This window comes from Amblyomma americanum, chromosome 9 (genome assembly GCF_052857255.1).
Source record: "Amblyomma americanum isolate KBUSLIRL-KWMA chromosome 9, ASM5285725v1, whole genome shotgun sequence".
Taxonomy (NCBI): Eukaryota; Metazoa; Arthropoda; class Arachnida; order Ixodida; family Ixodidae; genus Amblyomma; species Amblyomma americanum.
The window spans coordinates 106,751,090-106,763,406 of record NC_135505.1 but is presented as its reverse complement, the minus strand read 5'-3'; the positions used below and the strand labels follow the sequence as shown (position 1 = coordinate 106,763,406).

The window sequence follows — 12,317 nt, the reverse complement described above, 5'->3', positions numbered from 1 at the left end:
GTGATTGCTGCTCGAGGAGGAAGGGGGGATAGTTTTTTCTCGTAGGCTCGAGAACTGGTCGCGTGCAGACGTGTCGGCGCGGTGCTCTGGTCTTCCTTAGCGCATTTTGTTGCTAGCTGACGTTATGCATTGTTTGTGTCAACCAGAGTGTCGTTCCTGTATTTTCCCCAGAGCAAGACCCGCCGTGGTCGGCGTGCGTTCGGTAACGCGCGCCATCCCGTGGTGAGGTTCGGCTGTCCGAACTGTGTCAGCCGAGGTTGAATGGGGAGTTAGTATTATCCCCCTACTCCAACCCTACACAACATGGCGCCATTCAGGCGGCGCCAAAGCGGCAAGTTGCCCACTAGTTTGAGTGGGGCTTTAGGGGTGTTGAAGACCATGCGAGTTTGCCAAGGATACCGACAGTCATATGATGCAATTTGTTGCTGTCCTTTTCAGATGTGTTGTTGTATTATGATTCCTTCCCTGTCTCTTTAGAGTGTGCTAATGTGTTAGCGAGACGCACTTCGTGAAAATTAAACGTTGTTAGTGGGCACTTGTCTTGTGTCAATTCACTGGCCTCGTCAGTGTGCCGTCGTGTTCGCTGTTAGCAAAAGCTTCACACAGATGGTAGCCCCACAATACATGCTAACACTGAAACGTTCAAGCGACTTAAATGTAGAAAAAAATTCATTGACTTGAAGTATTTCGTCACTAATCTGTTCTACTACTCTAATCTATTGTAATTCGTCGCTAATCGATAGGATAAAGAATAAACGAATATCAAATATGAAATGTGTCCCCCACCTATCCATGCAGGTGGCTTTTGCCGCGAGTTATCTACACGCAAGCCTCCTTCATAGCTGGTGGCTTTGACCTTTCTGTGAAAATAAACGTCGCAAAAGGCCCTGCCTGCAGTAATGCGACAAAATTATAAGAATCTCCAAGCACATATAAAAGCTGTACAGTTTTCGCTCATGCTTGTGTGTGTACGCATACTTTCAGGCGTGTCACGTAGGTCTGTGCCCTACGTGATGCGACGCATATTACAGGGTTAAGCCGACTAGTTTATGATGCGTTTTCGTCAATGGAGTCGTGAATGGTCGACAGCCTTCCTCTGAAAAATAATTTTCGCAGATTTTTTGGATACAAATTTATTAGCAATATAACGGGGACTCAAGACACCTCCCTCACCGCTGGCGTCATGCATGCTGTCGGACCAAGCTGCCAACGTTCACGTGCTCGGCGAGCTCGTCGCCAGTTTGCACCAAGATGACGGAGTAGGTGATGATGGAGCCTGCCATCTGTAAGTACAGATTATGCACCCCATATTGAGCACATCATTGCACCTGCGCCATTGTTTTCACGACCTAAGGCATCTGGTTTGATTCCAAATGGGAGACTGCTGAACGACTTGGCTCATGCTCTTAAATTAACAAGCGCTACAAGTAACTTGCGAGTGAGCACGATATGGTGCTATTGGCCCATTTTCATCATTTTCTAGCCATCTGTAAAGCAGCGCATGTTCAAAACTCGATGGTATTCAGCATTATCGGCTTACAAGCTATTAACAAAGAGAAGTCAAGAACAAGAAGGAAAAAAGAAAAAGAATGAAAAAAAAATTATTCGGTGGAATCGGTTGAAAAAGCGCACCTTTTTGCCACGTAGTAAAAAATGAACATCTTGACAGATTCTTTCAAAGCGATTTATCTTCTCATTTCCGACTCGTGTTTTTTTCACCTTTTTCATGTTGTGTATAATGTGATAACATTTTTTGAAAGCTCTTGAGTTTTGAGCAGCTGCATTCGCCTTAAAAACGAAGAACATGGCGTCGTCAATGTGCGACAAAATTATTTTCTGCGAGCGTGCGTTCGTGTTATCGCCAACTTTCTGCTTTTTCGCTGTTCGCTGTGTATATTTTAAAATTAGAATTTGACGCTCTTCTTCACGCTTTCAAGCGAGTCTTCAGGAGGAAGTAGTGAGCGAACTTTTGTGAATCTTGCGCGTAAAGTAAACGTGATTAGGAAATAATTTCTCATTAGGGCACACTGAAGAGCAGCCGTACTTCTGCACTTGGGTAGACGCGAAAGAGTGCCGAACTCTGCCCCCTGTCGAGCTGTTGATCAGTCCGCTCTCACAGTACCATCTCATAGCCGTTGTGGTTAGCTCAGTTGGTGGAGCGACTGCCCCTGTTGATTTATACTTTTAATAAGACAACCGATGTGTGTTGTGACAAGGTAAAGGATTCATAGTTTTGGCTGGCAAGGTCTTCTCGAGTACAATCGAGGTCACAAACAAGAGGGTTAAGATGGGTGCTGTAGCTACTGCTGCGAAACCCGCCGACAAGATCCTGCTATCCGCGCTGCCTAATAGGAGGCAAGGAGTCGACTGAGGCAAGTTAAAGCCGGCAGGCGAACTAGCTGTCGCTGAAAATTACGTTACAGAACCTCAATCGTGCCATATTATTTTTTTATAATATGTTTAGCATTGATTTATTCAGTAGTATCCGCCGAACAGGACCGCACTTTACGTCTCGATTAAGACAATATTTAGTTACAAATGCTCCTGATCCGCCATGCCATCCTTCCCAACGAGCTTTTTCTGATAATGAAAAGTCGCGTACGATCACTCGATGAGCGGCGATAAAGATCAAGCTGAACAGCCTTCTGGCATCGTACATGATGCCCAAGAACCTTTTTTGCTGCAATGCAAGCGTGTAATTTTAATTAGTCTTTGTCTATGATTAAAAACTTACAGACACGAGTAGGGTTTTGTTGAGGCTGAAGAAGCCTGCCCCAGTCAGACACATCGACTCGGGATCAATGGTGTCGTGCAGATACTGTACCTGTTTTAGGAAGGAATGCAAATAGAATCAAGCAATCAATCAATCAATCAATCAATCAATCAATCAATCAATCAATCAATCAATCAATCAATCGAATAATTTATCAATAAAATAATTGTCATGATGTATAAATGAAAGAGTTGTTATGGTTTATTTACCTCCTCTCTAAAACCCTCCGCGTTTCCCGACATGCCCACGCAAACTGTAGCCTCCTTCAGCTTCTGTGCCTGAAAAGAAAATAATAACGTATAAATACCACTGGTGTTGTCCAGATGTGCATGATTTCACTGTTTCTTGACATTCAATTTTTGATATCGACTTCGTTGAATTGGTGAATAGAAAAAATCAGAGGGACCCCCAATTAAAACAAGTGTTGGCAAGCGGCAGCATTAAGGACGTTGATTCCTTTTCATTGAGTTTTGTGTCAATGGTGCACGGGGGTGCTTGCGGGCCCCTGCACGTTTGCCTTCACCCAACCAGACATCCCTTCGGGTAATCAATCTAGTGCGTAGAGGCTTCCCCGCAGGTGTCCGGAGGTAGCGACATGGACGCATAGTTGTCACCTCTTCTCTGGTTACACATTTTTTTTTCCTGATGAGGGCTTCATGCTTTAATTTTGCCGCTTTAAGTAGGAGGCTGATACCGACAAGGCAACCTACGGGGGAGGCTGCTCAGAACGCGTATACCACTGCAATGACCATGTAAAGCTGACTAGACGAGAGAACAATGAATGCTCAGTGACTATGACTGCGGACGTGATCAGTTTTCCGGAAAACCAGTGGACGACTATTACAATGTACGTAATGTTAAACGAGGTTAAAGCACAGTGATAAAACTTATTTATCGTTGGAGAGCAGCCGGAAACAGCTAAAAAGCTACTGAGCCAAGTGGTATACAGCGTACGAACAAAGAGAACATAAATCTCCGGCTCACCTCATCGCTAATAGCTTGGCTCAAGATGGCGATGTCTGCGAAGCTTAATGAGGCGTGCACAGAGTAGACCATCGTGATCCAAACATCAGGATGCCAAAAGTCACCGGCAGCGATAGCATACAGAGTGATGCACGCTATCAGGATCAGGCACGCTGCCCAAAAAGCCAAAGCTGGATGCCAGATCTCGTTGATGGACCGCTTGAGGCTCTTGATGGCGGCCACATTGAGCCTAACTTTCTCCACCTCACGGCGGGTCTGCTGGTTGGGGTGCATGCGGCTGTTTTTCCTGCGGAGTGTCACGACCTGAGCGCGTACGTAATCGGCCAGGACATCCGAGCAGCAGCTGAGGACGATGTACAGGACGCAGTCGTAGAATATCATTACGAAAGTTGAGAATATATTAACGGTCGTCGCGCAGAGCCTCCACCACTCCTCATCACCTCGTACCAGAGTCAATACGGGAACTCTAATGACCAAGGCGTAGGTAACGAGCGACGCCATCACGCTCGCGAACTTCCGCACGCGGGCGCCCCTCCGGCGCCATCGAATCTCGGAGTCTTCGGAGAGCACGAAAGACGTGGATTTCTCGTACTCCTGCGAGTCTCGGAGGAACTGGAGCAGCCCGGACGATCCCCGTACCATGCAACCGAAGTTGAGGGTGATCCTGGTGATCAAGACGCTGTTGAGGATGAACAAAAGGGACTTCGTAAAGGACTGAGCAATGCCGGACATCAGGAAAAGCTTGCTAATGAGAAACGTCGCCAGTGTTACGCTTAGCAGAATGCATGCAGCGGAACAGAGAGTATAGACGCTAATCAACCGGACCCTGGCCTCTTTCAGCGAACGATCCCAGATGCCCTCTATGAAAAGGCATCCTAACAGTCGGCATACGATGCCGTATTTTCGAAAGCGCTTCATCATATACGACGCTTCTGCCACAGGCCCCACTTCTCGTCTAGCTCGAACGAAAAAGACCTTGTCTTGAGGGCCTGAAAGAAAAAGAGCATTTTAGATCAGTACACAGTAGCGTATGTCGTGTCTAAGGCATGGCAAGACTTAACATGCTGGCTGACAGCGAAGAGGTAAAAGGTCCTCGTGTCTTTTTACTCCTTCCTAATATACATGCGGTGACAAGATATCTACAGTCTTGGACAAAACTCTGAAGGCCAAACGTTTTTCGCTTCAGCCTCATAACAAGGCCATTAATTAATTAATAAAAAGCGAATGACCTCCTTGAAATGTGGGCAGAAGGTTTCTTCTTACGGTAGAGAAACTCTCTGTTTCACTTGTGCTTTGGACGATGCACTATACGGAATAATCTAGGAACAATCATTTCGCTGCATCTCAAAGCTATGGCCTTAAGATTTTTCACCAAGACTGTAAATGTGCCGACTTGCCACCACGGTTGCGCACAATCCTGTGCGCACAATCAGAATGTCACCACTGTATACTGACCGTGAATAATGCTTGTGTCTACCTACGTTTGTCAATCACACGACTTGCGGCATTAAAGCTTCTATTTTCTATGAAGCTTGGTACTGCAGTCTGACGTATTAGTCTTATATTTGTGCCCTTTGCTCTGCTGATTGACGTCAAGAAGAAAAATGTAGCACTCACGTGGCAAATGCATCAGTTCCTGAAACTGCTCTTGTTCCAACGGGAAAAAGTCTAGCGACATACTTTTCTGCCTTCTTATGAAAACCGACCACTAAAGAACGAAACACGCCATCACACGTGCTTCTGTTCGACACAACACAAGCAACCCTTAAGTTTGTTCCAGGAAGAACCTTGATTTGTCCCCTAATCGGGTCCATTCGTGTACATATAATGGATATTTACAGCCCAATAAGAAAGCCTCTGAGCTTTGGCAGGCTGTATCGGGGATGTTGCGTTAGGTTCTTTGCCGAAGAAGAACTGAGTTGGTAAGTGAGATTCTCATAACCATAACCAGAGGGGTAATGTATTAAAAAAAAATCAAAGCGTTTTCAAGTTTTTGAAAACCCTGGTTAATAGGAGTGGCATGGGAGATGCCAATTGGCGTGTTTAGGCTGACTAAGGTGATGACGACTATTAGGACGTCATCGGGTGCTTGTTGTTTGGGCATAGTTAACTTATATCACGGTATCCGAAATTGCAGAGTTATCAACATGTCCAAACTGCAGCTTCTAAAAGCATAGAGAGACTCACTAAGAAGTATAGTTCACTAAGGTGGCAGTCTGGGCATGTTGGCAATTCATGATGGAAATGTACAGCGCAAATTAAGACGAGGACACAAGAAAGGCACGTAGAACACACGAGAGTTCAGCGCTCGTGTGTTCCATGTGCCTTTCTTGTGTCCTCGTCTTTATTTGCGCTGTACATTTCCATCACTAAGAAGGAGCACTTTGACACTAGGGTTATCAAATATCTTTCAGAAATCATGTGAAAGTGTAGGGGTTATTTAAATCTTTCGTTACTTCAGGAATAGACTGAAGTTAAAAGATCACGCCTTAGATTTTCGAGTCTTGGCGCGATACAACTGCACAAGATTGCTGATGCGGAGCTCCTGCTTTGGCAATGCTGGGGAAAATATGCGTGGGTTGACTGGGCAAACCGACATCCACGCATGCGACGGTAAGATAGACTGTACCACTTACGCTGAAAGTAATCCATCGCTTCTAATCTTGGTCACATCATCTCGAGAAGAAACTGAGAACTGCGCGGAACGTCTCGAGCGTTCTTCCAGTGATGATCTTACAGCCGGATGTTGTTTTCTGCGCTACACCCTCTGCGCCACTGGCGTTGTCAAACATGACATACAGGCTGCCTCAAGCCATTGCCTCGCTCAAGAACTCGATAATGTGAACGACGCACCGCTGCTCTCATGAAGTTCTCATGTAGATGCCTCACAGAGACAGCCCTTTTTCTTTGAATGCCGGAAAAGCATGATGCATGCTATCACATCATGCAGCGGTTCATTAGGAGTTAATTGAGCACGCACGCACGCAAACACATGCACAAATTCACGCCTAAAGGCTGTTGGAGACTTATTTACCAGACATGGCAACTCGAGGGGCAGCCGACCATCATAAGGAGACTCCTTTTCCCCTTTTCGTGGGCGGCTGCATCTATCCCTTCAGCTAGTTCACTTGGCAAAACATTGTATGCACCGTGGCGCCATACGCTGGGGAGAACTGTCCCTTTCCCTGTAATATCCGAAACGCTTGGCTGCGGGCTCAATTATGCACAGGGCCTACCGGTGGCTGTTTGAGGGCTGCCAGGGGTTGCACGTATATGGTGACAAATAAGCCTTTCGTGCACGACTGCCTCTGGCAGGTACCATAGTGGTCACGCACGCTGGCTGGAGGCCATCATTTCAAGTGGCCCAACGGCGAGAGGAAAACACCGCCTCGCAGTGGTTTCGTGACACGGCTTGCCCGGCGGACGTAAAGAAAGCCGTTAATGGTCGGTCGCGCCGAGAAACATTAGTCGTCCACAGCGCGTGAAGGGCACGTGGACACGATGAATGAATACGCAGCGGTGTTTTGCCGAAGAGGCCATGAATGATTGAGGGTCCAGCAGAAACGATGTATCACTGTGTGTACATACAACGGCGCAAAGTCGATCGTTTGGAATCCTTTTACACGCAAGAGCAGCGTAGTGGGCTATGGGACACTCTTTACAGTGGAGGGCTTCGAATTAATTTCGGCAGTGTGCGGTTCTTTAAAGACTATCAGGATTGTGGTACATGGACGTCTTGCTTCGCGTCTCCATCGCACTGCGGATTCTATGACCGTTATAGAACTTGAGACCTTGGGCTTAGCAGCATATATTCCACTGGCAATGAACGGCTGCGACGGGTTTCGAGGGCGCGACCGGAGCCCGATAGCATTCACACAGAAAAATGACGTTTTACGTGTTGAGAATTGTCCTGCCCCCGCGGCATACCATTGCAAAGCTATAAAATATTTTATTTAGTTTAAATTCATGGCCCTTTTTAGGGCTTTCAAAGAACAGCCAAAAGGGTATCTGGTCGGTCAAAGACGGCTTAGAGTAACAAGCTAAAAGTTGAGCACGTACGAATGTATAGCCTTACTGCTTGGGCACACTTACGAAGTCCAGTAATGCAAATGTCAGTGCTCCGAAATTAAAATTCGAAACGATAGGATACGGCTCGATGCCGCGGACCCTGCTTGAATTATCCATATGTAATCCGACGTGAGCTGCTGCTGCAATGATTGGTTTGATACGATAGTAGCAGAGAATGCGAGTAGACGTGGGCAGCTATGATAAAGATGTAGGACATTCGTCCTAGTAGTGGAATTAACGAAACTGCAGAGACACGCGCTCAACACGGGACAACTACTGCGTAAATGCATTCCCAACAGTTTCCCATTTAGCTCCTGTATTTTATCGACGATACATTGTGAGGGTGGATGCAGCTGGCAAAGGACAGGGTTAATTGGAGAGACATGGGAAAGGCCTTTGCCTTGCAGTGGGTGGAGTAAGGCTGATCATGATGATGATGATGATGATCATGATGAGGATGATGATGATGATGACATTCTGATTTTACTGTTTCCTGTTTCTCTTCTCTTTCCTATGCTTCCTAACGGAGCTCTTTGATGATACCAGATCCGAAACTCCCCGTTACAGCCACGCGTTGAAATCGGATGGCCTCACTGGACCAATACTCCAAAGTTAACAGAACGGCACGTTCGGCGTTCAGATGAACTTCCGCGCACTGCTCAGAAGAGAAAATAGAGAAATAACAGGCCCAGGATGGCACCGATATCAAATAGTTCAGCTTATATATGGCGTGACTGTTTGCTAACCTTCGCAAAGTGGCCAATGGGACTGCTAAGGTTTTGAGGCTGAGTTTCACATGTGCCTTGATCAAAGAGCTTTGCTTCCAGGTTCATCTCGCAGGTAATATGAGTGAATAACATGGAGAGAGAGATGTGTGGCCCTCATCGTATTGGAGGAGATCCTAGGGAGAACTGCGGACGCCTCAGATGATGAAAATATACCGTGGAAGCCCTAGAATTCATTTGTCAATAGATATATTATGGACCCCAAACACCAGCTACGGGCTGATGCCAGACCAACGGTCGAGGACTGAACTGGCAGCCGGAGTTCTGGATACCAGTTCTAGGCACCTGAAAATGAAAGTCCGAACATAGCACGAGGCAGGACTAAACAGAAGATAGCATGAAAATCTGAGGGCGGAGAAAAGAAGTCGGCGAAGGCAGAATGCCATCATCATAAATTAGGCCAAAGAAATAGTGCTGACAGCCGACGCTCATTAACTGACGGCTGTGCTGCACAAACTACAACTAACAGCGAAAGTTAAACGACAACTTGTAGGCCTCTTAATACGACAGCCGAGCATTAAACACCAAATGTCTGCTCAAAGCATAGCAGTTTCGCAAGCGACAACTCCTGCAGTGCGCAGCACCGAATAGACGCAAGCGTCGCTGCAGACTCCAAAGAACACTGGCATAAAGCACCCGAATCGGCACCTGGAATCTTTAAACGGTCAGCTGTTGGCAGCCTTGCTTTAAATGCTTCCGTGAGGTGGTGCACCGAAATCAGAGCTTACCGGCAGCGCCAAACTTCCATCACTTATGATGAATTCCAATCGCAGGCCCGGAGCGGTCTGCACGCTCTGTGACAGAGCGCCTGAATCCGGCGCAGAGCGCGCGACCTGAAATTGCGATTGGAGTACACTTGCTCTGGCCAGACCATATAAGGCGCCGCTATCGCCGCTGAAAAAGAACGTCACGCAAACTTCCGGTCGGATCCGCCAATTTCGGCGGAGCAGTCCCGACTGATCCACGGAGCAATCTCGGCTCGGCAACCGCTCCCTGTCTACGATTGGAAGACGCGATCCGTGCCTCAGATCTGCGTTTGGAATACAGTTGCTCCGAAAAGAGCAGGAAACGTTGCTCCAGAAGTGCTCCAACTCTTCGATTGGAAGTCACCATTAAAAAGCTTCCTCGCCGGGCCCGCCTCGTTCTCAGTAAGTGATTACAAGGAACCCAGGCCTGCTATGACGAAGCAGTGCAGATGCTGCAGCGCCGTCTCGGCGACTAGGGACCAATAGAGTCGAAACAGTTTGCCAATTTAAGACCGCTGTCGTCAGCATCATCTTCAGTAGGTGTGAGGGGATTCCGCCGGCTTTACTATAATGTGCATACGCTCATTTGCACGCTCACTGAACTGGGAGTAACAACGCATGCTTGCTCTGCAATGATTTCAATGCGGGAGCATTTTTTGTCTCATAAGTATCGTGTACAGGACCTGTCGGCAGAGCGCGTAACCAGATCGTGTCCGCACGAAAATGGCCTTTCGAAAAAGGAAACTTGCCGGCTTTGCGGTTCGAACTAAAGCCCTCTGTGTGCCAGGCTGGCGCGCAGCGCATACGCCACGCAAAGTCGGTTCAACAGTATTAGAGGGGTACGAAGTGAACGCGTTGTGGTGTGTACGACAGTAAAGTGTGTTGGGGATGTGTGCTGATGTTAGACAACGATGACTTACAAAAAAAAAAAACGGTTGCTGTCGTCCTCCAAGGGCCAGATGATAAGTGTCACATGACAGCGATGACTTGCAAAAGAAGTTTCTGACGTTCAAACGCTAATGCTTTCGCATTTCTCCAAACCAGCACGCTGCAGTGGTCTACAATTTTTTACATCGTCCTAACGGCGCTGCCTCGAGACAGGGTAGTAGTTTCATCGGCTGAGAAGCCGAGTGACATACACAGGTGGATCGTCGCCGTGCGATAGCAACACCGCGTCACCAGTCCAGTGCTCCTCCGCGTCCACGAGCACAGCAGACGGATTATATGCAAGCTAAGTGAGGTACCGGGGTTCGTGCTAGTTGAGACCACGTGCCGGGAACAGTGCAAGCAAGACCCCGTGTACGTAGCTGAAAAGAAGCCATATTACAAGGGCAGCTCAAGCAAAATACTAAAGGAGCAGATTGACGGTAGCGCTGTGCTGTACGTGCAATAAAAAAAAAAATGCCCAGAAACTCGCGTTCTGTGATCCGAGTAAGCACGGTACATAGGGTTTGCACAGCTGTTTTAGAAACAAAGAAAAGACAGAGAAGGTGGCTACGGCAAACAGGCGCTTTCGGTGCACGAAATAGGCACATATATCGAAAGATCGCAGGAGAAAGATAAGTTCCGGACGCTGCGAGAGACGACCTGCCACCTCAGTGTGCAATTCGAACTAAGCAGTAGAGAAAACCAAAGCATCGGCCGAGAGAAGAAACTCAAGAGAAAGCGCTGCACCTTATCCGCGCCTTTGCTGCAGGGTACAAATAGTACGGATAAATGTGCAATGTAATAGACGGTGGAAGTCAAGGAATAATAATTGAAGAGTATGTCTGAAAAGCCCTTTATTTTAATAATTTGCGACGCAACAACTTCCACCTCAATGCTTGAGAAAGATTTCGGCTCGTTGAATTTCGGTTTCCGAGCGAGTATAACGGCCAAAAATCTCCTGCTGAGGTGCTTTTATTATGCAGAGAACTCCGGCAGGTCCGGCACATCACAGGTTTACGTAAGGCAGAAACTTGGGCTAGTTGGATATTGTTTGAACACATAATTTCTAGCGCTTAATGAACACAAGGGACAAGAACACAAATACACAGGACGTACGCTAGTCTTCAACTGTCGTTTAATCGAAAAAACATTCAATATCAGACATCTCAAATGCTGATACGCCCTGTGTATTTGTGTTCTTGTCCCTTGTGTTCATTAAGCGCTAGAAAATATGTGTTCAAACAGGTTTACGTAAATGATGTGAATTCGAGGAGCATTGCTTTTAGACGAACTCATAAATCAGGGCGTGCCTTCTGATCAGGAATTGAATCATTCATTGGTGATGATCACCTAGGGAAATTTCGAAGTGGTGAGGTGCAACGGTGTGGAGGCAGCGAAGAACGGGAAGCGGTTAACACCAAGTTTGGATTGACCGTCCAGGGACCCTCCAGTGTGCACTCCAACCTTAGAGTAACAAAAAATGTTTGCGTATTGCAATTAGGTTTGAAGAAGGGTGTCCAAGTTGACACTACGCTGCAGAATTTGCGGGAACTAGACGCCATCGACATGAAGGACTTTTCAGAGACGCCTAACGCTCGACCACTGGGCGAGAACAGTTGGAGAAAAAAACGCGAGCTTTATGAAGCTGCATTGCCATAGAAAGAAGTTCCACGAGTACTGAGTGACAACAGAAATATGGTCATGGTGCAACTCCCTAACCTCTGAAAGTGGCTGTGTCGCAACAAAGTATTATTATTTATTTATTTATTAGTACCTCAAAGGCCCCATTGAACGGGTATTACATGAGGGTGTGGAATTTCAGCAGTACATTACTTCTATGGACGTTCTGAATGACGATGAGTCGATCTGATCAACAATGGCTGAGAAATATGACAGTGCCATCGGGATTTAATTTCAGGGAGTAGTATAGCGCATTCGCAAGGCTAGCACAAATGAGATGAACACGGGACAAAGGCTAATTTTCATTTTTGCTGTCTTGCGAATGCGCTGTAATATTTCATGAAACTATGAAGC

General features: G+C 46.9%; 1 protein-coding gene across 1 annotated transcript; it reads right to left on the bottom strand.

Annotated features, from left to right (window-relative positions):
* Window positions 1-1,148: 1,148 nt before the first annotated feature.
* LOC144105304 (uncharacterized) lies at window positions 1,149-4,739 on the bottom strand. The gene is made up of 4 exons (XM_077638443.1): window positions 3,758-4,739; window positions 2,983-3,051; window positions 2,735-2,824; window positions 1,149-1,283 (listed from the first exon to the last, which is right to left on the bottom strand). The coding sequence occupies exons 1-4, from the start codon at window positions 4,676-4,678 to the stop codon at window positions 1,182-1,184; spliced, it is 1,182 nt and encodes a 393-aa protein (XP_077494569.1). The 5' UTR covers window positions 4,679-4,739; the 3' UTR covers window positions 1,149-1,181.
* Window positions 4,740-12,317: the final 7,578 nt, after the last annotated feature.